General features: G+C 47.7%; 1 protein-coding gene across 1 annotated transcript in view; it reads left to right on the top strand.

The window, feature by feature from the left end:
- Positions 1-25215, top strand: part of RBCK1 (RANBP2-type and C3HC4-type zinc finger containing 1) — a 629308-nt gene that overhangs the window by 555090 nt on the left and 49003 nt on the right. The window contains exon 11 of the mRNA XM_069650952.1: positions 6660-6758. Within this exon, the coding sequence (XP_069507053.1) occupies positions 6660-6758 (99 nt within the window). The remainder of the gene's footprint in view (positions 1-6659; positions 6759-25215) is intronic.

Genomic DNA, 25215 nt, shown 5'->3' with positions numbered 1-25215 from the left:
TGAGAATGTAACTAACTACACACGTCGCACAAACAAAGTTCTTGCATCAGGCTCAGAAGGGCCTTACTCTTTCTGGGAGGCATGGGCATAAAAGCCTGCATTATCGTCCGTTGGGCCATAAATAGTCAGCAGAGTGATACATTGTTGAAAAACCAGCCCCCTCACCTACACAAAGCGGGTCAGACTGAGTCGTTATCGGGGTAAAGGGTAGCATTTTGAAAAGGAAACATGATATGCCTGCCCCACGCCAGCTTCCCCAACTCAGTTACATCTAAGTGGACGTCCTGAAGGAAGGCTAACCCCCCTCCCCCTCATCCCACAACAGGTTTAATATCCTACGGCACTTAATCAGGTCTGCCAGACTTTGAATGTTCAGGGAGATAAGCCAAATCTTACTCATGTCAGAGATCAATAAACCCAGAGATCCCACCCCTCAGACTCACCTCCCTGGATACTGTAGGCCAACTTACAGATTCCGAAGATGTCCCTCTCCTGAAGGTGCAACCCTAGTCAGTGTCTCCCCACATATGATGAAACCCAGCCTGACCAGAATACCTACCCCCATGAATCTCCCATAGAGCCAGCCTGCAACCTCCCTTACAACCCCCCCCAGCATAACAAAATTAAACCGTTAAAAAATAATCAAACATTGAGTCCACTAGTGGGGAGCCTAATAAGAAGAAAGAACAGCCAATGCCAAACCAATGGGCAAGATTCCACAAGTCCCGCTCAAGTTTCGCAAGCAAAAGTGATCATTCACAGCGATTGAACAGCCGCACTAAAACAGCGCGTATGCTTGGCGTTGGTAACCAGCACCAGTGATGCCGCCCAGACAGCACCCCTTCTACAGCACGCAACACTGCTGATCCTTCCAAAGCCCGGCCGGGGCGCGCTAAGTGTGGAGCGGCACAGCAGCATGTGCCCAGGTGGTGGCGGTGTGCCCACCCAGCTATGGGGCCTGCATCCGCGGTCTGGGGACAGCAGAGCCACTGGATCTTGGTGCTGCATGCTAGGGGTGGTCAGGCTCTCGTTTCTTCACATCATCCCCTGCATATCCAACGCGAGCCAGGTATAGACATAGGCTTAAGTGTTCAGCTCCATCGCCTCAGAGATTCACAGGAAGCCTGTTATCTTGCTCGGGCTCTCGAGGACCTACTCCTCCCCAAGAGTAAAACTGAAAAGGGACTGAATTCTCTTTGGAGAATTTCATGGAAACATCCACAAACCTTGCCCACGCCATCACTGTTTAAAATAGTGTACTGTGCGATCATGTATTGTCATCTCCTCTGCACAGCCAATCACACTACAGTCCCGTTTGCAAAGCCCCTTTTTTCGCACATGGATACCACACACCTCCCATTAAGACATCCCCTCCCTGGTGCCACTAGATCGCCACTTCTCACCATCAGACCCATGGCTACCACTCTTTCCACATCACTTCACTTACTCGCTTCGACCCTCCCTCCTCTCCATCAGACTTCTGCACTGCTGTTCACTACACTCCTCATCTATAACTGATAACACTACTTTCCTAATTCCCCTTTTTCCACTAGTTTCACATCAGACCACCCACCTCCCATAGTACCACACTTTACACCTATTGCTCCCTCAATGGTACTCCAACCGTACTCTTTTTACCCTACTACTCAAATGATATCCACTATTCACCCTTCTCTCCTCATTCTTAACCCCATATCAAAGCATATTCTCGCTAATACCACATGCTTTCAATCACCACTCCCCACCAGCTGCTGATGCTATTGCAACCTGACCCCACCTAGACTTCACAATACGTTTTCAGATGAGTCCATATCACTCAAATGTAATGTTCACACCATTATTTCCCTCCTTTCACCAGATGTATACGCCCCACAAACTAACAGGTATGACAAAGAGGAACAAACAACTATAACCTGCCCGCTCCAGACACCAGAAGAACTGTCTATACTACTCACCACAAGTACAGTGTGCACCTACCAGCCACCAGATCCACAAACAGTCCCAGATCATAGTATGTACTAGTCACAAGAGCCACAGTCTGCAACTTTCACCAGGGTCAGAAACTGCACCAGGGTCAGTCTGTCCCAGTCAACAGAGCCATATCCTGCATCAGCCATTATTTATTTATTAAATAGTATGCTCACAGCCAACAAAGGCTTTGCATATAAAAAACATCAAATACATCGGATTACATCAAATAAAATTGTCATTCATAATCAATTGAGAAAAAACAGTGTACCAGCAGACAATTCCAGTCTGAATAGCTATTACTACTTGTTCAAAAGCTTGAATCATGTCGCTTGGAACCGTCTCGTGAGCAGAGACCATTTATACAGTGAAGTGTGTTAACTCGTGTTCTGCAATCAATTTACCTTTTTCACGTCTACGAGGGCTCCAGGTAATCCAATTCCCAGCATTATTAACTCTTATGTTACCATTTGTTTCAAATTCAGAGCACCTCATGCTAGTAGGGAGCAAGAGATATAAAGGCAAATGGTCGCTTTCTTCCCGACATCCTACAGCCATATCCAACACCAATGAATATGCAGTTTCATTTGTAATCATATAATCAATTGTGGACACACTGCTTCCACTTACTCGTGTTGCACTGCGATTAGCATAACTTATGCTTTTTCCATTTAATCTTCTCAGTGAGTATTTAAGAAACAGATTGGCTCAGGTTTTATCATAAGTGTTTGAGTCAGGTTCCATCAGACCGGACCTCTGCATTTCTGTACTCAATTCATTGGAGTATCTAATTTTAGCATTAAAATCACCTATGATAATAATAGGGGTGTTGGGGGCATTTTCTTCCAAAACTTTCGCTATCGAAGCTATGTTAACCTGGTTGGCCACACCACTAGGTGGATTATAGACATTAACTATCAATAACGAGGAGAATCTCGGCTGGCTACAACTTACACGTACTACCAACACACTGTTGGGCCTCATTACGGGCTTGGTGGTAGCCATGGAGCTACTAGCTCCATGGTTGGCGCCAAAAACGTGCTCCTTTACCGGGTTCCCAGAATGGGAAATTACCGGGCCATTCCGAGTTCAGAGGGCCCGGTAATTCCTCCCTCTGGAAACCCGGGCCCGGACCTTCCCCATTCCCATCTGAGCCCCCATAGGGCTCAATGGGAATGGGAGAGAGAGCTAACAACGGGCCGATTACGACTGGCCCGTTGTTAGCTCCCTGTTCCCCTCGCGGGACCCGGTAACGACGCCTGGTTTGCCAGGCGTCCTTACCGGGTCCCGCGAGGGGACCTCGTAATTTCGCGGAACGGGTTTAACGGGTCCGCCTCCATTAGCGGAGCCCGTTAACCCGTTCCGCGAAAGTTGTAATGAGGCCCCATGTCTGTAGTCCAAATAGTGTTGTGGCCAATCCAGGGATGCCTAATGGAGGTCAGCAGACCACCCTTGGGGCGACCCCTGTGTCCCTTTGTATCCAAACATTGTATGGTGCTCCGACCATCAATGTCACATTTAGCATGGAGCCACGTTTCCTGCAACACCACTATACAAAAACAGTGGATATGCCCCAATAATACTCCATTGCTAGTATAGTGTGTATTTCCTCTCGTGTTCCAGGAAAACACATCGATGTGATTCTCGAAATTATTTTTAAATGCCATTGGCAGCCATTGCCAATAGCCTTCCGTGCTAAGTGCCTCATGATTATTACATTTTGTAGAGCTTTTGGTGTTATTGATGTTACTGATGCCTCTAGTCAAGGATTCGATTACAGGGACCTCTCTATCTTTTTGAGCTAACTTAACTCCTAGGGGTAGGAATTTACTGTGACCTAAAGCACTTAGGGGAGTCAATTGATTTTTTTATTATGGGCATCATAGCTTCCTTACAAGTATAACCCAATTTCTCAAACAGTCTGGCATGAATTAGAATATATTCAAGAGTTTGTATGTCAGAGCACCATACATTAGTGGTCACTTTCATTGGAGTGACCAATTGATCGACTATTTTAAAGTCTTTTGAAGTCACCATCCGTAAAGGGACTAAGGATTTACATAAACTCAAAATATGATTTCTATTCAGAATCACGAGGTTCTTTGGAGTATCAATTGCTTGAAATTGAATAGCATGTACATGATTAGAAATATCCTTTTTGTCCACATCCAATGATTCTTTATTACATTTTGCAGGATTTTCACTAAATCTAACTGATTTACTTGTACTTTTAACACAATTATCAGGATTGTGTATGGGTTCAGTCGTCTCAACAACATTAATATTCTGGCAGTCATCTTGATTGTCTTCATCTAATAAAATGTTGTAGGTCCAACACCAACACATCAGACTCCCTTTTTCTTTTTTCGCTTTCTTTTTTCTTTTGTTGATTAATTTGTGTGCCAGACCAACTTTCTAGTGGCTTCAAGGACTCTTTTGCTTCAGAACTAATGAAGAATGTTCTAATATCATATTTACCAACAGTTTTTTTAGATTGAGTCTTAGTCAAACATTCAAGTTTAGCATGAACGGCTACAGAGTGGACTCCTACATAATTAGGCTCTTGACAAGGAGGTAGATGTTTCGCCAACATAGGTTTGGAGACCATTTCCGATTTAGATGGACTCATTTTTGCAGTAACGATAGCAGACACTAATTTATCAATGTTAACGCATCCATTTTTAATACGACTAGGAAGTCTATTACTATACATTGCAGCCTGGGAATAATGCTGCCTCTTCTTATTACTAACTTTTTTCAAATTAGTTTTACTATTAGGTCTATCTCGCACACATTTTTTGGATTTATCAAACAAATGACCAAGATTTTCAGTAATAGTGTATCCGTTATTTGCCTCTGCTGCCGAATCCAGTCGGTTGTTCATGGTTAGTTAGCTTTCCTACAGTCAAGAGTAAATTGTTCTCAAACAAAGACAAACAATATCTGTATTTGTACTGCTGTCCCTAACAGTTTTCCTGCATCTGTTAATACTTCTATGTAACAATACCGAGTGCACATCAAGCTTACGTGCAATATTGTCGCGTTTGTCGACTAAAGTAGTCAATACATTCTCCAATGCATCAAACAATTCAGCAGTTCCCATACTTCCAAAACTCACATTGGTAAGAGATTCTACATTCTCAACTTGAGGCAGAGTCACCATAGATTTAGGTACAGACATTTCAGGTAGTACAGTATCTTCTTTCGCACTTAGCTGACCAAAAGTTAGAAGTCCTGTGTTAGAGTCCACTATGACTCTGTGACCCGAACTATTCATGCACCCCAATTCAAGGGTTGGTGCGAATGGATCACTCAGGGTACAAGAGTCAGTGCACAAAGACAGCAGTTTCTCCGCATCCTCACGTAGGGCAATGCCAGTCAAGCTCTGGAAGTCATTCATTTCCTGCTCTACAATTGCACCACCATGAGACGCAAAAGCTTTAAGATCAAGTGGACGAATTGGCAATGGGACTAGCTTAATGCTTCTCTTAGGAATAGTACTCAAGGGAGGGCACCTTCGATGCTAGTGGTAATAAAGGTGCTTCTGATATATCACACGATTTAACAATATTAGTCAAAGAGGGAGGAACAATGAACATAGAAGATTCCCCCCTATCATTATCCATACATACATTTTCAATAGAGAATGCACAATGGGTGTGCGCAAAATTCTCACCATTAACCTAAGCGTTTAAACATGGGCGTTGTAGCGCGAGAGAGCAACTTAGAGCCAATGCAAGGAAGGCTAATACAAAGATCCTCAATAATCTCATTGCAAATGTTTTCTTCTTCTAATAAGTTTAAGTGGTTCCTTTTAGTTGCACACGTACCACGCTCAATTATGTTGAAGAAACTCATAAGTTTTGCTAATTTCCCATCCAGTAGCAACCCTGGGTGGGAAATGGTTTAACGACTACAAGTTCGACTCGAGCGAGTTTTGATGTTATTAACCGATCTAAGTTCCATACTCAAGCCACACACGCTAGTCACTCACCGCAAGTTAATAAATGTTTAAGACAATAAACGTCAATGTAACCCTTTAACTCACTTAATGATAACCGTCAAAGATTCCGTGATCAGCCACAATCTTAACAGCTTAGTGGCAAAGTAGCGTGCTGTGCTCTAGGGAAGAGCGAAAAGCAAACAGCTACTTAAAAATGCTACTTGCCAAAGCGCGCGCATCAATGGCGCGTGCCTTCTGGTTATTGTAGTCTGCTGATAGATCTGGGAGGACCCCCGTTCATCTTACTACTAAAAGTGTAACAAATAAGTATATGAGACTAAACATTGCTATTGCAGCTATATAACAGAGTCCTTGATGTGCTGGTATTCTAGCTCCATATCACTGCTGTTGAATTAAAGTCCATAAACGCTCCACGTTTAAATCCAACGAAGTGCAGCTGCCAGCATTTTCACAGCATACACAGCAAACAGCTACTTAAAAATGCGTGCCATCAGCCATTATGGGTACAGTCTCCACCAGTCACCATTGAGTTTCTGTATCAAACTAGTATCGGTCAGAACCAGCCACCAAACCCACAGTCTATGACAGGACCAGGGCCAGGCTGTACCATGTTAGTCCTTCTGTCTGCACCAATCAATGTTTTCATAGTGTTCAGTCACATGAGCCACAACCTGCACTAGCCTTTTTGCCCATTGTATCTAAAAACCCCTGCCATTTGTTTTATTAGGCGATTCACATGGATATGAACTGCAAGGAGTATCAGGACGATTTGAAGCTGAGGGCGGAGAATGATGAAGCTGCTAAGAAGACATCTGAGGCACTGGCGGTAAATTCTGGATTATCATCTCTCACTTACTGATAAAGAAATATAGATAGTCTTTTCCAGGATGGGCAATCAAATGGTTGTGTGCATTTCCATTCACAGTTTTAATATCTTTGTCATGACGAACTGAGTTTGATGAATGTTATTAGACATTATATAGTTAATGATAGTATATAGTTAATGATGGTATAGTTGTGCCTCACATTTTGACCAGTTCTTAAGATATATGGAATTAAAGATCAGTATCCTAGGATAGAGTAAAGGTTCTGGTTAGATTCACATACTTCCTCATGCATTCTTACAATAGGGTGACTCTGTTCAGTGCACATTTTACAATCAAAAAAGTGCAAAGGTTTACTTTTATATATGGGTCCTTAAAAGGGCTCATGCATTTTTTACAAAAATGAAATATGTTGTTCCTAACTGTTAATGTTTTATCTTCTGCCTGTAACCCAGTGATAACACCTCACCCCCACCACCCCCACCCCTCATCTACCTTTTCAACGTTTGTGTAAGCATTTCTCTTGCTATGGTTGTCCTCCTTTTGTGAGATACTTTCTTAATAAGGAAGTGGTATCAGAGGAGAAGAGGATGTGCTGTAGCCCATATAGTTATCTGGGCAAGGGTGCTCCTATTTGTTCCGTGGGTGATATTCACCCCCCAGAAGGTTTGTTGAGGAGTAGGCTGGTGGCAGCTGCATGTTTTGTTTTCGGCTACACCATGCTGTAGCCAAAACATCCTATATGGTGGCCATTTAGGTACCAGGTCCTTGTGAGAGTCCTACACCCAGGCCATTTCAGTTAGTGGTATTTACCTTTGTTTTGGCCAAAATGGGCATTCTTCCTCTCAGTTGAATGGATTCCAGTTTTGACTGAATCCACGTCTGAGTGGGTGTGTCTGTGTGTATGGAGTTTGGCTGACCAATTATAATAGGACTGTAGGTTGATGAGCAGGGGTGTGTGTGTGTGTCTGTCTGTCTGTCTGTCTGTGTCGGGAGAGCCGTGCTGATGCCACACAACCCTCTGTACCTGACTACACTAGTGTCCTCTTGCACCCTCTGTGGCTCTCTGTTGCTTTTGAACCTATAGTCCGAGGCCCTTGCTGCCTGAGTGACTTGCTGCTGCTCTGCCAAATCAGCTCCAGTGTGTGACGCACAGCATGCAGTCCTGTAGCTGCTCTGTATCAAAGGAACATTTGGGCTGGTGTGTGCTTAGCCCTGCTGTAGGATCACCTTTGTGTCTCCCATTACTGCTGCTGCACAATCTTCATCGTAGGTTATCTGGAAGGGATGCTTCATTGTTTTGGTTCTTGTGGGTCTGGTCCTGGCACCTTCTGTGAATCTTCAATCTGAACCAGAGTCCTGAATCCTGATACTGACTGTGACCTTGGCGGCCACATTCCCTGGGCCTCTTGCAACAATCTGCAGTCTGGGTGTTGTGCACAGTCCATCTTCAGGGCCCCCCTTGAGCTTGACGGGATCGTTCAGTGGATGGTCCACTCAGGAGCTGTCCTTCTGCAGGCCCCAGGTGGCAATATCTGGAACTGCTTGGTTTCTGGTGAGGGCCTGAAGAAACCCCCCCCCCCGTCCCGCCCAGCTGGATGATTGCTGCCTCCTTCATTTCTGTTATCTGTAACTAGAAAGTGCTTACCTTTTCACTATAACCATGACTGAACTATTGGGAGTGTCCCATTGAACCCTAAGGACACATTGGGCCTCATTCCGAGTACGGCGCTAACCAATGGCGCTATTAACGCCTTGGTTGACGCCGGACCGGCAGCGCCTTGGTGGTTGGCGGAATTACCGCCCCATTCCAAGGTTGGCGGGGCGGTAATTCCCCAATCCCCATTTACCCTTCCCCATTCCCATTCTTGCCCCATAGGGCATAATGGGAGTGGGGAAGGCGTCAATTACGCCACCGTAAATTACGGTGGCGTAATTAACATCAAGGTCCCTTAGCGCCATGGTATTTAACGCCTGCTAAAAGCAGGTGTTAAAAGCACCATGGCGCTAAGGGAACTCGGAGTATGGCGGTAAGGGATTACCGCCACCGCTCTCGTTAGCGGTGGCCGCTATCCCTTACCGCCATACTCGGAATGAGGCCCATTTTCCTGAACTTGTAAAACTCTTCAAAAAGTACAATTGAATTTGACATACCTGTAAATTGCATATGTTGGTTTGTTTCCCTTTGGGTCTTGTAGATTTTGAAGCATTTGTTGTATTTTTACTACTTACCTTTGATTGTACTACTTACCTGTTATTTCTTGAATTTGTTCTTTCTTGAAGGGAAGTACTAAACAGGTGCAATATGTCAATTTCATCTTGCCTATTAACTCGGTTCATTGTGGAGTCTGTAAGGAACTCATGGTGACAACAGTAAAGACAGACACAAGTGATCACAGTTCAAGGGTGTTTATTAAACAGTATAGGTAGGTTGGAAAAACACCTAATCTAAAACTAAATCTAAGATGGGAGCAAGCTTCGACCATCAAACAATAATAAGGCAATTCCAGTGGCTCTTGTCAAAATAAAAGGGCCTATGCTATTATACTATAAAAACCTATTGCCAATCCTTGCGCTAAATACAAAAAGAAGTGAGGGATAGTGTTCATCAGAAAGAAGGAAGTATTCTTAAATAATAAGTCAGTATGTGGTAGTTAGGCCTCCCTTCCCCACGTTTTCAGCACGGGACAAGGTAAGACTTTGGAGCACAACACACGCTGAAGCTTTCCCAGCACGAGCTAACAGTTCCGCTTTCAGCAATCAGGACCTTCAGTGGTTAAGTCTCTTTTCTACAAAAAAGTCTCTTGCCTCTGTAGACCTGAAGTATCAAAATAATACGGAGAAGTGGGAGGACAAGTGGTCCTTTGTGGTGCATTCGTGGTGCATTCTAAGTATTTTTGCAGTTACCATCATTTGGAGGCGGAGCTTTGCACCCGTGAGCAGCAGCAGACTCTACAAAATACCATTTCCAGCGCGAAGCGCGCGCGGAGAAGTGGGAGGACAAGTGGTCCTTTGTGGTCACTTGTGGACTGCGGAGGACAATATCCTAGAACCTGGGCGTGGACTCGTCAAAGGGATATTTGAAGAGTGGTAAGGCCCTTGCTGCCTGAGTGACTTGCTGCTGCTCTGCCAAATCAGCTCCAGTGTGTGACGCACAGCATGCAGTCCTGTAGCTGCTCTGTATCAAAGGAACATTTGGGCTGGTGTGTGCTTAGCCCTGCTGTGGGGTCACCTTTGTGTCTCCCATTACTGCTGCTGCACAATCTTCATCGTAGGTTATCTGGAAGGGATGCTTCATTGTTTTGGTTCTTGTGGGTCTGGTCCTGGCACCTTCTGTGAATCTTCAATCTGAACCAGAGTCCTGAATCCTGATACTGACTGTGACCTTGGTGGCCACATTCCCTGGGCCTCTTGCAACAATCTGCAGTCTGGGTGTTGTGCACAGTCCATCTTCAGGGCCCCCCTTGAGCTTGACGGGATCGTTCAGTGGATGGTCCACTCAGGAGCTGTCCTTCTGCAGGCCCCAGGTGGCAATATCTGGAACTGCTTGGTTTCTGGTGAGGGCCTGAAGAAACCCCCCCCCCCCCCCCCGTCCCGCCCAGCTGGATGATTGCTGCCTCCTTCATTTCTGTTATCTGTAACTAGAAAGTGCTTACCTTTTCACTATAACCATGACTGAACTATTGGGAGTGTCCCATTGAACCCTAAGGACACATTTTCCTGAACTTGTAAAACTCTTTAAAAAGTACAATTGAATTTGACATACCTGTAAATTGCATATGTTGGTTTGTTTCCCTTTGGGTCTTGTAGATTTTGAAGCATTTGTTGTATTTTTACTACTTACCTTTGATTGTACTACTTACCTGTTCTTTCTTGAATTTGTTCTTTCTTGAAGGGAAGTACTCAACAGGTGCAATATGTCAATTTCATCTTGCCTATTAACTCGGTTCATTGTGGAGTCTGTAAGGAACTCATGGTGACAACAGTAAAGACAGACACAAGTGATCACAGTTCAAGGGTGTTTATTAAACAGTATAGGTAGGTTGGAAAAACACCTAATCTAAAACTAAATCTAAGATGGGAGCAAGCTTCGACCATCAAACAATAATAAGGCAATTCCAGTGGCTCTTGTCAAAATAAAAGGGCCTATGCTATTATACTATAAAAACCTATTGCCAATCCTTGCGCTAAATACAAAAAGAAGTGAGGGATAGTGTTCATCAGAAAGAAGGAAGTATTCTTAAATAATAAGTCAGTATGTGGTAGTTAGGCCTCCCTTCCCCACGTTTTCAGCACGGGACAAGGTAAGACTTTGGAGCACAACACACGCTGAAGCTTTCCCAGCACGAGCTAACAGTTCCGCTTTCAGCAATCAGGACCTTCAGTGGTTAAGTCTCTTTTCTACAAAAAAGTCTCTTGCCTCTGTAGACCTGAAGTATCAAAATAATACGGAGAAGTGGGAGGACAAGTGGTCCTTTGTGGTGCATTCGTGGTGCATTCTAAGTATTTTTGCAGTTACCATTATTTGGAGGCGGAGCTTTGCACCCGTGAGCAGCAGCAGACTCTACAAAATACCATTTCCAGCGCGAAGCGCGCGCGGAGAAGTGGGAGGACAAGTGGTCCTTTGTGGTCACTTGTGGACTGCGGAGGACAATATCCTAGAACCTGGGCGTGGACTCGTCAAAGGGATATTTGAAGAGTGGTAAGGCAAATACTGTTTGTTGACACCGAGGCAGCGTCCCGGCTGAGAGAGGGGAGAGGGTATTCCACCCCTCAGATTCCGCCTGAGGCTTCACTACGCACTGTGGGTGGTTACTCTCTCTGACTTTTCAGGGACATCACATAAAGTATTTGTCTACGAGGTATCACTTACGATATTCTAACTGTACATCAAGGTGAGCCCGGTAACTATGGCTAAACCTAAAACAGGGAACACAAGATACAATCTATGTAAAGGCAATGGGAGAAAAGGGGAGAAACAACCTTTGAAGTAAACAATAAAGGCTTCCACAAATGGAGGCGTCCGTTTGGGGGCCTATCCATTGCAGTGAGGAACAAGATCTCGAGCAGACAGATTCCAGTTTTTAACTGCGACTATATTTGTGCTGTGGAAGTGATGCCTAATATAAGATCGCCTAGCGACAGAATGCTATTTGTTAACATTTACAACCCTCCAGGAGCAAGGATAAGAGAACTTATTCAAGACATCCTCCATGATCTCCTTGTTGAATGGAGAATGACCAATGAAAAGTTTCTTGTTATTATTGCCGGGGACCTAAATTGCCATATAAATTGTGGTGGAGGCACCGGCAATAATCCCTATCTGTCCAGGAATAGTCTCTGGGACCTCCCGTCCACCGACAAGGAGGGGGAGGGCTGGTTGGGTTTCTTCGGCTGTTGGGACCTAGAGATAATTAATGGTCGGACTAAAAGTGACAGGCCTGGTAAGACTACTTGGAATAACGGAAGATCGGGGAGTACTCTTGATTACATCTTCACTAGCGGGGAGGTTGCCTCAATTGTGTACGATATGTTGGTAAAAGAATGTGAATGGAGTGACCATGACCCTCTGATCCTGACTATGGGAGTGACTATCCCTAGGGGGGCAGAGGTAAACTTGGGACAACTGACTTGTAATCACTCCTTAAATCGCATCTCTTGGTCGGATAAGAACATAGCTAACGCCTCTAGGGCCACTGCAAGATTGGGCCCAGAAATGATTGACCAACTTAATTGTATGTCACCAATGCAAATTGAAAAATGGATTAGCGATTTTTCGGGTGAGCATGGCGCCCGTAAAGCGCAAACGGTTGCGGGGAAGACCCCAAAAGAGGCTAATTATGACAGGGCCATTAGAGATAGAAAGCGGAAATTGAGAAGAGATATACGTTGGACCAGAGACGGCCCGCTATCTAAAATGGCCGCTGCCATAATGACAAGGAAGTTGAAAAAGGAATATCGATGGTGGCTGATATTACATAAGAGAGCGAGAAAGCTGGCTAATTGGCAACATACTGTTAGCACTATATGCAGTAGAAATACCCGAAATATCTGGTCAGTTTTGGGGGAGGCTAAGGGGCCGAAATCATCCAATATGGTCAACCCCATATCCCAAAATGACTGGATTTCTTTTCTGGAAAAACGCAATGGTGAGGCTGGTAATAACACCAGTAGCACCGTGAGGAGGAAACCTAGGGCTCCCCCTTTTGTGTCCTCCACTAAAGAAATCCAAAGTAGAATTGAAGAACTTAATCCCTCCCGAGCGCCGGGTCCGAATGGTCTCTCAAATGTGGTATTGAAGGAAAATCCCCCTTTCTGGGCATGCTTGCTTAATATACTGTTTAGGAAAATCTTCCAAGAGGGTCGAATACCAACATCTTGGCAGGCAGCAATCCTTATTCCGGTGTTCAAAAAAGGAAATAGAACGGAACCGGAAAACTACCGGCTATTATCCATGCTGGACTGCACTGGAAAGATGTTTGCTGCCCTTATACTCAGCAAACTTGTAAAATGGGTGGCAAGTGTTGGCATTCTGGACAAGTTCCAAAGCGGCTTTAGAGCAGGCTACTCTACCACCCACAATTTGTTCATAATGAATGCACTTAGAACTAAAGCCTTGAAACACCATTATCCGCCAATATATGCACTTTTCATTGATTTCAGGGCCGCTTTTGACTCAGTGAATCGATCCCTTCTGTGGGAGAAGCTAAGGAGATTTGGCTGTCCTGAAACTCTATTGTACTACCTAGAACTTCTTCATACAGATAACACGGTGCAGGTGCGTCTGAATAACTGCGGGACAATGACCAATCCCATACCCCAGACCAGAGGGGTGAAGCAGGGGTGTGTTACAGCCCCTACTTTGTATAACCTATTTGTGTCTGATGCACCAGATTGCCTACAGGGAGTCAATAACTGCCCCCCTAAAATCGGCTCTTGCCATTGCCCCATGCTTGCCTATGCCGACGACCTGGTGATATTAGACCACACCTTTAGTGGACTGGTTAGATCGGCTAAGCAATTATGGACCTACGCTGAGACTAATGAACTTGTAATTAACATCAATAAAACAAATTTGATTTTGTTCTCGGCAGGGAGAGTTGTTAGACCCCGCATGATGATTGGGATGACCGAAATCGACTATACCCTTAGTTATAAATATTTAGGTGTTGAGTTTGATCATAAGGGCAATTACCTCACCTGTATTCAACTGCGGAAAACTAAAGCGGCACAATTGACAGCACTTATCTATAAATTCACGCGAGATCGTAGTGGGTTCTCGATATGGGCGGCTCGCCAATTATATATCCAATGCCTAGTTCCGATGGTTACCTATGGTTTAGATCCTCTCTATAATATGAATTTGGGATGGCTACAGCTTATATTTATTTATTTTTAAATGTTTTTATTGGCATTTATATTGACAAAGAGCAGTTAAACATGGATGCACAACAACATCCGGCTTGTCGCGAGTTCGCCCGATAAACATTACATAACAGCAATAAAAGAAAGGAAGAAAGAAAAAAAGAGAAAAGGGAAAAAAGGGAGGAAAGAAAGAGAAGAAACCAGAATGAACCATAACTTTGACCGTCCCGCCTCCCTCCACTGCGTGGGTACCTGCCGGCCCCGCTTCGGGCCTCGCTCCAGGCACCATCCGGTTGTCTCCTAAAGTCCCAGGGTTAGGGTTGTTGTGGATGTGGCTATTAAGTTTGCATCAGGGCGACAGTTCGTGGCTGAGGATGCACTCAAGGGGGCTTAAAATCCGTCAGGTAGATCATGTCCTTCAGGAGGGTCTTCCAGGACTCCAGTGTTGCGCTCACGTCTTCGCCTCCCCGGTTGTTCCCCTCCTCCCAGGCTTTGGTCTCAGCGCTGGTCCATCTCTCCATTTCCCTGCTCCATGGTTCGTATCTGGGGCCTCCTGGGGATTTCCAGGCCATTGCTATCGTTCTTTTTGTTAGAATACACGCCATGTCCATTAGTTTCACCGTGTGCTTGATTTTGCTCAGTCTGGGATATGTGCCTAGGAGGCACTCCTTGGGCGTCCACTCGTACCCTTCCAATCCGGCTCCCCTGCAGGTCCTCTCGACAGCGGACCAGAGTTTCTTGGTTTTGGGACAGGTCCAGAACATGTGGATTAGGTCTGCATGCTCGCTGGTGCACCATGGGCACACTGGTGGGGTTTTCCTACTGAATGTGGATACCCTCTGTGGGGTCATGTAGGTCCTATATAGGACGTTCAGCTGGATGAGCCTGAACCTGGCGTTGCGTGACACTTCCTTCGGGTGTATCAGGGCCCTGTCCCACTCGCTCTCCGTGATGTCTGTCCCCAGGTCCGCCTCCCACCTTTCCTTCAGGATTGCACTCCTCGGGTTGCGCCTGTCATTCAGTTGGGCATACAGCCTCGCCGTGGGTTTCCAGCCGTCGCTTAAGTTGTGCATCTCTTGCACGAGGGGGTGGGTTTCCGGTTCCTCTGGCCATGTGCTCCATGTCTCCTTAGCGACCTGTTTCACCCTTTGGTACCATAGAAATTGTCCAGCAGCAAGCCCTTCTTTCATCTGTAGTGAGTCAAATTCTCTGAAGCTTCCATCCTCATACATGTCCCCCCATGTGTATAAGCCAGAGTTCTCCCATTTCCGCATTGCTGGTAAATCGGTGGGTGTCTTACAGACGTTAGCGAGCATGGGGATTTCAGGCATGTATGGTTGGCCCAGGTCGAGCGACGTGCGTGCCGTGTTCCAGACTTGTCTCCCCAGCCTCACCAGCATGGGTGGGTCGGGAGGCCCAACCTTTGAGTTCCATACTACTTCTTTGGGGTGCATTGGGGCTATCAGCTGGCGAAGGAGGCCTGTCTCAGCTGTTGGTTCGTCGGACAACCACTTAACAACGTGTGTCAGTTGCGCTGCGAGGTAGTATTTTTGGAATTCAGGCAACTGGATTCCGCCCTCTTTGTGTGGGAGAGTGAGGGTGTGCAGCGAAAGCCTGTGTCTGGCCGGGCCCCACAGGAAGTCCCTGATGAGAGATTCCAATTTTCTGAAGAAGGGGGGGGGTATATAGTGCGTTATGTTGGTGAAGTAGTACAGGAATCTCGGCAATATTATCATCTTCACGATGGCCGCTCTGCCCATCACGGAGAGTGGGAGTCGGGACCAGAATTTGGTGGATTTGCGTACCCCTCGCATTGCTGCTTCCGTGTTGCTTTCGTGTGTGGAGGCAGGCGTGTGCATGATGGTGAGTCCGAGATAGCGGAATGCTGCCGTCTGCCATTGGATCCCTATGTCCGGTAGCTCTTCTGTTTCCTTCCCCTGAAGCCCGGCCAGGGGGAAGGAGCATGATTTCCGCCTGCTGAACCTTATCCCGGAGTATGTTGCGAAGTTGTCGAGGATGTCCAGCGCTGTGGGTGCATTCATTCGGGGGTTGCGCAGATAGAGGAGGACGTCGTCTGCATACAGCGAGATGATGTTATCAGTCTCACCCGTTCTGATCCCTGCGTCGAAGAGCTGCTTCCTGAAATAGATTGCTACCGGTTCCAGGCCAAGGACATACAGCATTGGTGACAGTGGGCATCCTTGCCTTGTTCCCCTTTGGATGTCCCAGGATCCAGACACCACGCCCCCTGTCTTCACCCTCGCCACTGGGGCGTTGTAGAGCACCTTAATCCATCGTATAAAGCGCTCGCCCAGTCCGAACTCCCTCAAAGTCTCGATCAACCATTCCCAGAATATTGAGTCGAACGCCTTTATGGCGTCCAGTGAGAGCACAGCCAGGTCTTCGTTGCTCCCTGCGGATTGTGCTATGACATGCTGGAGCCTCCTCAGATTGGCTGTGGTGTTGCGCCCCGGGACAAAGCCGTTTTGGTCCTCGTGTATTATAGACCCGATCACCCTGGACAGCCTCTTAGCCAGTATGGTTGTAAGGATTTTGCTGTCGTAGTTCAGCATTGCCAGGGGACGGTACGAGTCGCACTCATCAATGGGCTTGTCAGGTTTAAGCATAGGTATTATGAGTGTCTCTCTCATGCTGCCAGGTAGTATGCCGGTCTCATATGCCTCTACATATACTCCATGTAGAACCGGGGCTAAGATCTCCTCGTAGGCTTTATAGAATTCTGGTGTGAGGCCGTCGGTTCCGGGGGTCTTGCATGTAGAGAGGGACCTGATTGCTTCCGAGATGTCCTCCTTCGTGATGGCTTCTCCCAGCATCTCTCGCTGCTCCGAGCTCAGTTTGGGGAGACCCACTTCATCCAGGGTGTCTCGAATGTCTTCTATTGGGACCAGTTCATCGTGGGCATAGAGCTTAGCATAGAAGTTTGAGAAGACATCGTTAATTGCCTGCTGTGTCCTCTGGGTTACTCCGTGTTCGTCTTTGATTTCCTTGAGGGCTTGTCTTGGTTGCTCTTTCCTGCACAACCAGGCCAGTATCCTGCCCGGTTTGTCCGCCTCCTTGTGTGCCTTAGCTGTGCGTGTGGAGAAGTCGAATTTGGACAGCCTGTCCCAGGCGAGTCGGCATTTGTTCCTGATTTCTGCCAGCTTGGGTTCCCTCTCGATGGGTGGGGTCGGGCTGTTTTCCAGTCGCCTGATCGCCTCTTCCTTGGCCTCAAGTTCCCTCTTCAGTTGCCTCCTGATTCCGCCTGCCTCTGCTATCACCTCGCCTCTGGTTACTACCTTCATTGCCTCCCAGAGCGTGCTCCATTTCTCAACTGACCCGGTGTTGATTCTTACGTATTCTTCCAGTTTTTCTTCTAGGGTGTCCTTGAAGGAAGGATCCGTCAGGGTCTCCGTGGGCATACGCCACATCGGGATGGGGGGCCTGGGGCCCTGCAAGCGTAGTTGCATGAGCAGGGGAGAGTGGTCCGAGATCGACCTGCCCAGGTAGTCCACAGAGTGCACCTGTGGGGTAAGTTCACCGTTGATGAGGAAGTAATCTATCCTGGTGTGGAGGCCATGCGGGGATGAGAAGAATGAGTAGGACCTATCGGCTGGATGAAGATCTCTCCAGATGTCGACCAGGTCCAGGTTTTCCACTGCGTTGCGAAGTGCCCTTGAGACAGAGTTGTTAGTGGTTTGTGACGTCTTGGACCTGTCCATCTCTTCATTCATGACACAGTTGAAGTCGCCTCCCCACAGGAAGGCGTCTTCTCTGTGGTGCACTATTCTGGTGCATAGTTGTTTCAGGTGGGAAGGGACCCCGTGCTGGGGGAAGTATGAGTTTACTATACATATCCGTGTGTTCTCCAACATGCCCCACACCACTACATATCTTCCGTCCTTATCTGCTTCTGTTCCCATTTGGTGGAATGGTGTGTGTGGGCTTATCCATGTGTATACCCCCCGTGCATATTTGGAGTAAGATGTGCCGCTGCCCTGCCCTCCCCAGTAGTCTACTAGTTTGTGTGTGGCTTCCGCCAGGAGGTGTGTCTCCTGGAGCAACGCAATCGATACCTTCTTGCGCCTCAGGTAAGAGTGGACGCGATTTCTCCTTACATAGGATCCCATCCCCCTGACGTTCCATGTGATTATGTTAAGTGGTGATGCCATTGCTGGAGTACAGTTTCTGTCCTGGGCGGTCCCTTGCCTCTCCTGCGCTCGATCTCGTGTCGTTGGGTGCCGTTGCTTGCTCTAGTTCTGCGGATCGGCCGAGTGCTTCTCTCAGTGTCAGGTACTCATTCGTTAGTTGGGTTGTTTCGGGTAGCGGGGCGGTCTCAACAGTAACACATACAAAATAACTATAACTGGTGCACCCAGCTCCTGCCGGTGAGGTGCAGTGCTCAGGTGCTGTCGCGCAATCTGGCCCCATCTGGGTTTCCGGCGCGAGCAGGGTCGTGCTGGCAACGGGCCAGCACTGATCTTTCGGGGGTTGTCGTTGCGTGTCCATGTGTGGGAGGCCCGGCCGGCCCCGTAATCATGTTGCACTCTCATGTCATGCTGAGGTCCAGCATGCTCGTTGTATTGTGCTAGATTGAAGTTCTGTGCGGGGATCAGGAGAAAAGGCGCTGGCTCCAGGTTATCGTGCTTTGCGGGCTGAGACGCTGTTGTCAGGGATAGGCTCTTCAGGGGCCTCAGCCAGATTGTTGTGTTCCATCCACATGGTGGCCGCGTCCGGGGTTTCAAGAAAAATCGCTCTCCCTTTGTAGATAACCTTTAGTCTGGATGGATACAGCAGCATGTATTTCAGGTTTAGTTGCCTCAGTCTGGCCTTGATTGGGACAAAGGAGTTCCTTGCCCTCTGCACCGACTGTGTATAGTCCGGGTAGATGGTGATTTTGGAGTTGTTTCTATTGATCTCTCCGCCCTCCCTGGAGAATCTCAGGATCACTTCCCTGTCTCGGAAGTTGAGAACCTTCGCTATGATGGGTCGGGGATACGAGCCTGGGGGAGGCTTCTTCTGGAGTGATCTATGGGCTCTCTCTATAGCGAAGCCCTGTGACAACTTCTCGGCCCCGATCTCCTGCTGAATTAGGGATTCTACATATGCGGTTGGGTCGGGAGTCTCTGTTCCCTCAGGGACGCCAAGGATCCTGATGTTATTTCGCCTGGCTCGTCCCTCCGCCTCCTCCGACCTAGCTTCTAGTATGTCCACCCTCCTCCTGAGATCTGCCACCTCGGCTTTAAGATCTTTCGTATCCTCCATGGTGTCTTTCTGGGCGGATTCGATGTTAGTGACACGTTCTGTCAGGTTGCGAGCATCTTGACGGATGAGCTGAATATCGGCCTTTACCTCCCCTATCTTGGTGTCTATGAATTCCTTTAGGGCCGCTATTGCCTCAAGTACTTGGCTGTTTGCGGGGCTCTCCACCTGAGTGTCCTGCGGCGCCGTCCCCTTTGGGGTGGATTGGGCGGATGGGTGGACCTTGGTTGTGAGGAAGGGGTCCATTGTGGCCGCCTTGGGCTTGCTCCTCAGGGTGGACATTGTGGCGTTGTTCGATCAGCTGATACGCCTCTTCTGGCTGGGTTGCTGCGTGAGCCCCGCCAGTCCGTTTCGCCGGTGGCCCCACCTGCGGTGTTCCGAGTTGTCGTGGTAAGGAGTGTCTGCGGTGTGCTCCTCTAGATCTGGGGGATTCGTACTGCCCCAGGGTCCCTGATGTCTTGAAGTCAGTGGCGCCAGGTGCAGGGCCGTGCCCCGCCTGGGTGTGTTGGGCGTGATGTTGGCCCCGGGGGCCTGCTCTCCGCAAGGATGACGGGCTGGGGGCGGCGTCGCAGTGTGTCCGGGTAGGCAGGACTCTCGGGGTCACCCCCTTTAGTTGTGGAAGCTAGTGGTGGAGGGCGTTATCCGCGGCCTCAGTGTGCTAGCCCCAGGGCGGGGGAGGCAGCAACCCAGGTAGGCCCAGGGACGCGACTCACCGCCTACGGGAACCAGCGCTGGCCCCAAGTCTTGGCCGCCTCTTCGTCTGTCCTCCGCTGGGGGCTCCACGGGCTGTTGCGCGGCCCGGATGGGCCGGGTTGTAGGGCGCTGGGCCGCTGGTCCGTACTGTCCGCAGCGCCCAGCGCCGCGGTCCTCAGTCGGCGCCGGGAGCTCCAGAGGTTCCGTGCCGGGTCTCGCCAGGGGCGGTGTCGCAGTGTGTCCGGGTAGGCAGGACTCTCGGGGTCACCCCCGTTAGTAGGGGAGGCTGGTGGTGGAGGGCGTCATCCGCGGCCTCAGTGTGCTAGCCCCAGGGCGGGGGAGGCAGCAACCCAGGTAGGCCCAGGGACGCGACTCACCAGCGCCGGCCCCAGGTCTTGGCCGCCTCTTTATCCGTCCTACGCTGGGGGCTCCACGGGTTGTTGCGCGGCCCAGATGGGCCGGGTTGCAGGGCGCTGGGCCGCTGGTTCGCACGGTCCGCAGCGCCGCGGTCCTCAGTCGGCGCCCGGGGCTCCAGAAGTCCCGCGCCGGGTCTCGCCCCCTCCGGTCCGCCGAACTCCTCCAGGCGACAGGAGAGGGAGCGGCCGCTGATGGCGCTCCGCCTTCGCCGCTCAGGTCCGCAGCGTCAGTGCGCCGCGGCCGCCATCTTGCGCGTCGCACTCGGGGACGGGGGGGATGCCGGGCCAGAGCTCCCGCTCTGTCCCCGCCGTCCGATTTTCGTCGGGCTTGGCTGGGAAAGAAGGGGAATCGTCCCAGCTTCAAGTGAGTCCGCTTGTATTCGGTTTTGCTGGTGGATGGACTCGCTAGTCAGGATCGGATTACGGGCTCGGCCGGAGCTCGGGATTCCAGCCTCCTCACTCCATGAGCACCAGACCACCATGGCTACAGCTTATAGAGGGCATCTTTTGGAAGAAAATGTTGGGTCTCTCCCAATGTATACCCATGGCTGTGATCAGACTTGAACTGGGAATCAGCTCTCTCAGGGCCATAGTGCTAAAAAAGCGGATGGAATTCTATATTCGCCTTAAGAATGAACCGACAAACGATCTTCTGAGATGCATTAGTAAGGATATGGAAATAGGCAAATTGGAAAGCTATGAACATCAGCTGATTAAATTATGCGATGAAGTGGGATGGCAACCGGAGTGGGGTTGTGATAATGAATGTCTGTTCAATAAGTTTGGGCAGCGACTCAGGCTCTGGGACTGGCAATGTAACTATGTCCATCTTGAAGGCCTGAAAACCTACAACTTTATCACACATGTTCTATACACCTTTATGAAGCCACAGCCATATTTAAATCTATGCCCGTCGGATGAACTGAGGCGTTTTATCCTACTTCTTCGCATTAATCATTTACCATTATTGGCTTCCAGGGGTCAGGAGAAGGGTCTAGTTAAAATTGATAGGTTCTGTAGAATATGTGATCTCCCTGAGGAACCTGAAACCGCACGACATGTTCTTACATTGTGTACGATGACGATAGTCAGCCGCATTAGACATCTGGGCGGATTTGTTCATAACAAAGAATACATTGAACAAACAGAATTCTGGACACAGTGTGTCAATACCCGCAACCCTAAATTACACATGGCACTATTTCAGGTCTGGCGGGATGTTATGGTCTGTATAAAACATAGTCCCAGAGGGTCCCTTGGTTTAATGTAGTAGAGACCGTTTGGTTGCTTATGCTGTATAGATCAATGGCTACAGTCACGATAAGAGTTGTTGTCCGAATACGACGACAATTATGCCTAGGGGGCTGTATGGTTTTTATTTATTAATTTGTTATCCTATGTCATTCATTATTCATTTTCCTCTGTCATTTTATTTATTAACTTGTTTTAGATTTGCACATAGAACATGGTATGTTTAGTGGATTTTAAGATTTTAAGATGATCTTCTTCTTCTTTGTATATTTATTTTCCGTTCATTTGCATGGTTATTATGTGTAAAGTTTGTACTTGTGTACTAGACTATATCACATTAATAATAATAAATAAATAAATAAAATAATAAACAGAGGTCTGTTTTCACATAAACTGGTGTGATGCCTTTCACCCTTTGGATCCCCCTCTTCCGGGTGCAGATCCCTCGAAAGTTCCTTAATGATATCAGGACCTCTGATAGTTTATATATTTCTGCTTTCGAGGGCCTGACAAGTTCAAAGTATCAGAACAAAGGTTCACTAAAGGTTCTAGAGCTCTTATCTGGGTTTCTCTGGGTGATAGTTCCTCACCCCTGGGTTCCCCCTCTTCTGGGCTCAGAGCCCTCTCAAATATCAGCTTTTCTTTGTCAGGTACACTCTGGAATGGCATGCCTTCAAAGGCTTTCCCTCTCGTACTTTACTTTGTTGCATTCACAGGTCGGTGAGTGTTGGCTTCTCACCCTTGGATCTCCCTGTTCCGGGTTCAGATCTGACTCGACTGTTTGCCTCTCTCGATTGGTTTCACTATGGCTTTCTATGCAAGTTTCTTGGTGATATTCGCTAATCTTAATGTCTTTTAATATACTTCATTGTGGACATCCCTCCTTCAGTTTCACTCTTACCAATCTTGATTCGTGCTGTTCTCATTCACCTCTTACGATGCAGGATTAATTTCCCTTTTCTTCACAATCATCTGTCGGCCAAAGACTTTCGATTGTACAGCGGATTTTACAAGACCCCTGTATGACCACTTTGACCCCCTTTTTCGCCTTTCCCAAGGCCTTCTAGTTATGGTAGTTTCTACAGTCGAGTAATCACCAGAGTTTCCTGCATGAGCACCCATGTGTTGCCGGACTCTTCTGTTGCTGGTTGTGGCCCTTTTTGCATCAATAGCGCTTTTAGCCTTTCACAGTTCAAATTAGCCATTTGCTACTTTTCGTTCAACACAGATCGTTTTTTTATCAACTCTCCCCTCGACTCACCGGCTGTGAGGAACCGCTTGGCTTTCTTTCTCTTTGGAGTCAAGGTTGGTACCACGGAGACAAGCGTCTCGCCCCAGCTTGGTTATCAGCGGAGGAGGGTCTTGTGTACCGTTGACATCTGCTCTCGCGGTCTTACGTTTCCTTCTGCGGAGGTTTCACGGGCCTTGGTCGGAAAGGGCAAGGCTGCTTCTCTCATTGTCATACTCTCGGTATGTGCCGTCTTTCTCCTTCTCTTGAACTGCAATGCTGAATAAGCTCTCACATTGTGCAGTCTGCCTTGCTCATATTGCGCTCTTGTGCTCCACCTTTTATCCGTGTGGAAAGGGCCATCAGGGGTGTGCGGTTCTGGTCAGTTGCCTGAATTTGCCTGACCCTGGTGTTGGGACATTCAAGGTAAATGGCTTGAGTGTTAGTCCGTCGTAAAAAGGTGGGTTGTCACAGAAAATTATACTCTTTGTCCCAGGGGTGTTGGTAAAGTGAGAAGGGTGAGTTTGGTGGGGTTTGCTAACCAAATGGAGATGACTGGGATTATTAGGGTGGACAACAGAAACAAGAGGATTCTCTGAGTTGGGTCCGAGAAGTTTACCAAGAGGAAGGGAGGCCGATGTCGTATAGCCTACAAAGGCTTCAAGGGTCTCGTCCTCTTCTCCCTCTTCCGCAGTATAATACAGCGTCTCACCTGAGGCCTTTCTCAGAGCACAACCCTGGGTTCCCCCGTCCAGGTGATGCTTTCTCTTCCGTTGCCACTTGGAGTTGGGGGACAGAGAGCATCAGCCCTTCCCAGGCCACCTGAATAAGGGATGGCCTGGGAGAATACCCTCAGGTTTCTCAAAAGGTTTCTCAGGCTTTGTTCTATAGTGTCCACTATATTCTGATGACAAATACATCCTGGTCAACGTACATTATAACTTGGGTAATGTATCTGAATAGTTGGGAGTAGTTCAGCTGTGGAAGCAGGGCCATTGGCCCCACTTGAATTGGAATACATTATAGATTGGGCTCATTGGCTGCAGCTCTCCGGTGGTCCTTACCTTTCACTGGCCAGATATAGGCAAGTTCCCAGTCCCATGGAATTGATCAGGAAAATGGGTATCCTATTTGACATTAGGCTTCCCTCCTGTCTCAAGATCAATGCAGTTAAGTTAGCCTGCTACTCTCTTTAAAACATTAGAAAAACCCTTTGTTTCTTACAAGAAATACATTATATCCTGCTAGTCCAGGAAAAAGTAAGCTTCAATATTACATGTCCATCTACCAATCAACAGAATGTTTCTTCAGAAACCTGCCAATCAAACATTTGCATAACAACAATCTTCAGAAATCAACTCAACAGAGTACAGTACTTTACAGAAACTGAAGTAGTAGTAGATGTGACAAGACCAGTGCCCTTGTCTTGTTGAGAGGGGGTGGGATCCCCTCTCCAACAAGGGTAGGAGGAGTACCAGGAAGTAATCCAGAGCCAGTATTTCCCCTGAGGGCGGGTGCAGTTGAGAGTGTTAAATAGTATGTGGGGCCACACAACTAATTTTAATATGATGTGTAGAGATTAAATGAGTGATTGGTATTTCAGGTGTTGCAGGCAAGTATCCCTGGCTAAAGGGGACACAATTACTAGAAATATGTGTTTGTTCCTCGAGACAACACAACAACAATTTCTTCATAATTGAAGGCAGGTATTTTGTCCAACTAGCCGGAACATTGATGAGAGCCATCATGACTCCAAGCTAGGCTAACACCTACATGGCATACCTTGAAGAATATGTCCTCGATTGTGAACGGTGGACCACACTCTACAGATATATAGATGACCTTTTTTAGATATGGACGGGAACAGCAGACAATTTACATGCTTTATGGAACACATGAATAACATTCCTGCAAGGATCAAATTCACTTCGAAATGTAGTAAATCATCTGTGGAATTTCTGGATCTCGAAATTGATGGGAAAATTGAACTCTTCAAACTACTGAATACACTAAGCCCACGGACAAGAACATCATTTTCACCCAAAAGGACGACAGTATCCCTTATAGCCAGTTTCTCCGGTATAAGCAGATCATCTCTGAAACACACCAGTATGCTGCTGACAAAACTTCAGAACTATGACAGATGTTCATGGACAGAGGATATTTTAAGGACAACGTCGATCTAGCAGCCCGGAAGGCAGAAGCTGCTACAAGACACACTGCTCTTACAACTAAAGTGAAAGAACC

The sequence above is a fragment of the Ambystoma mexicanum genome, chromosome 3p (assembly GCF_040938575.1).
Source record: "Ambystoma mexicanum isolate Mex_15411 chromosome 3p, UKY_AmexF1_1, whole genome shotgun sequence".
Lineage (NCBI taxonomy): Eukaryota > Metazoa > Chordata > Amphibia > Caudata > Ambystomatidae > Ambystoma > Ambystoma mexicanum.
Note: the sequence above shows the minus strand (reverse complement) of the source record. Positions and strands in the feature narration are given on the sequence as shown.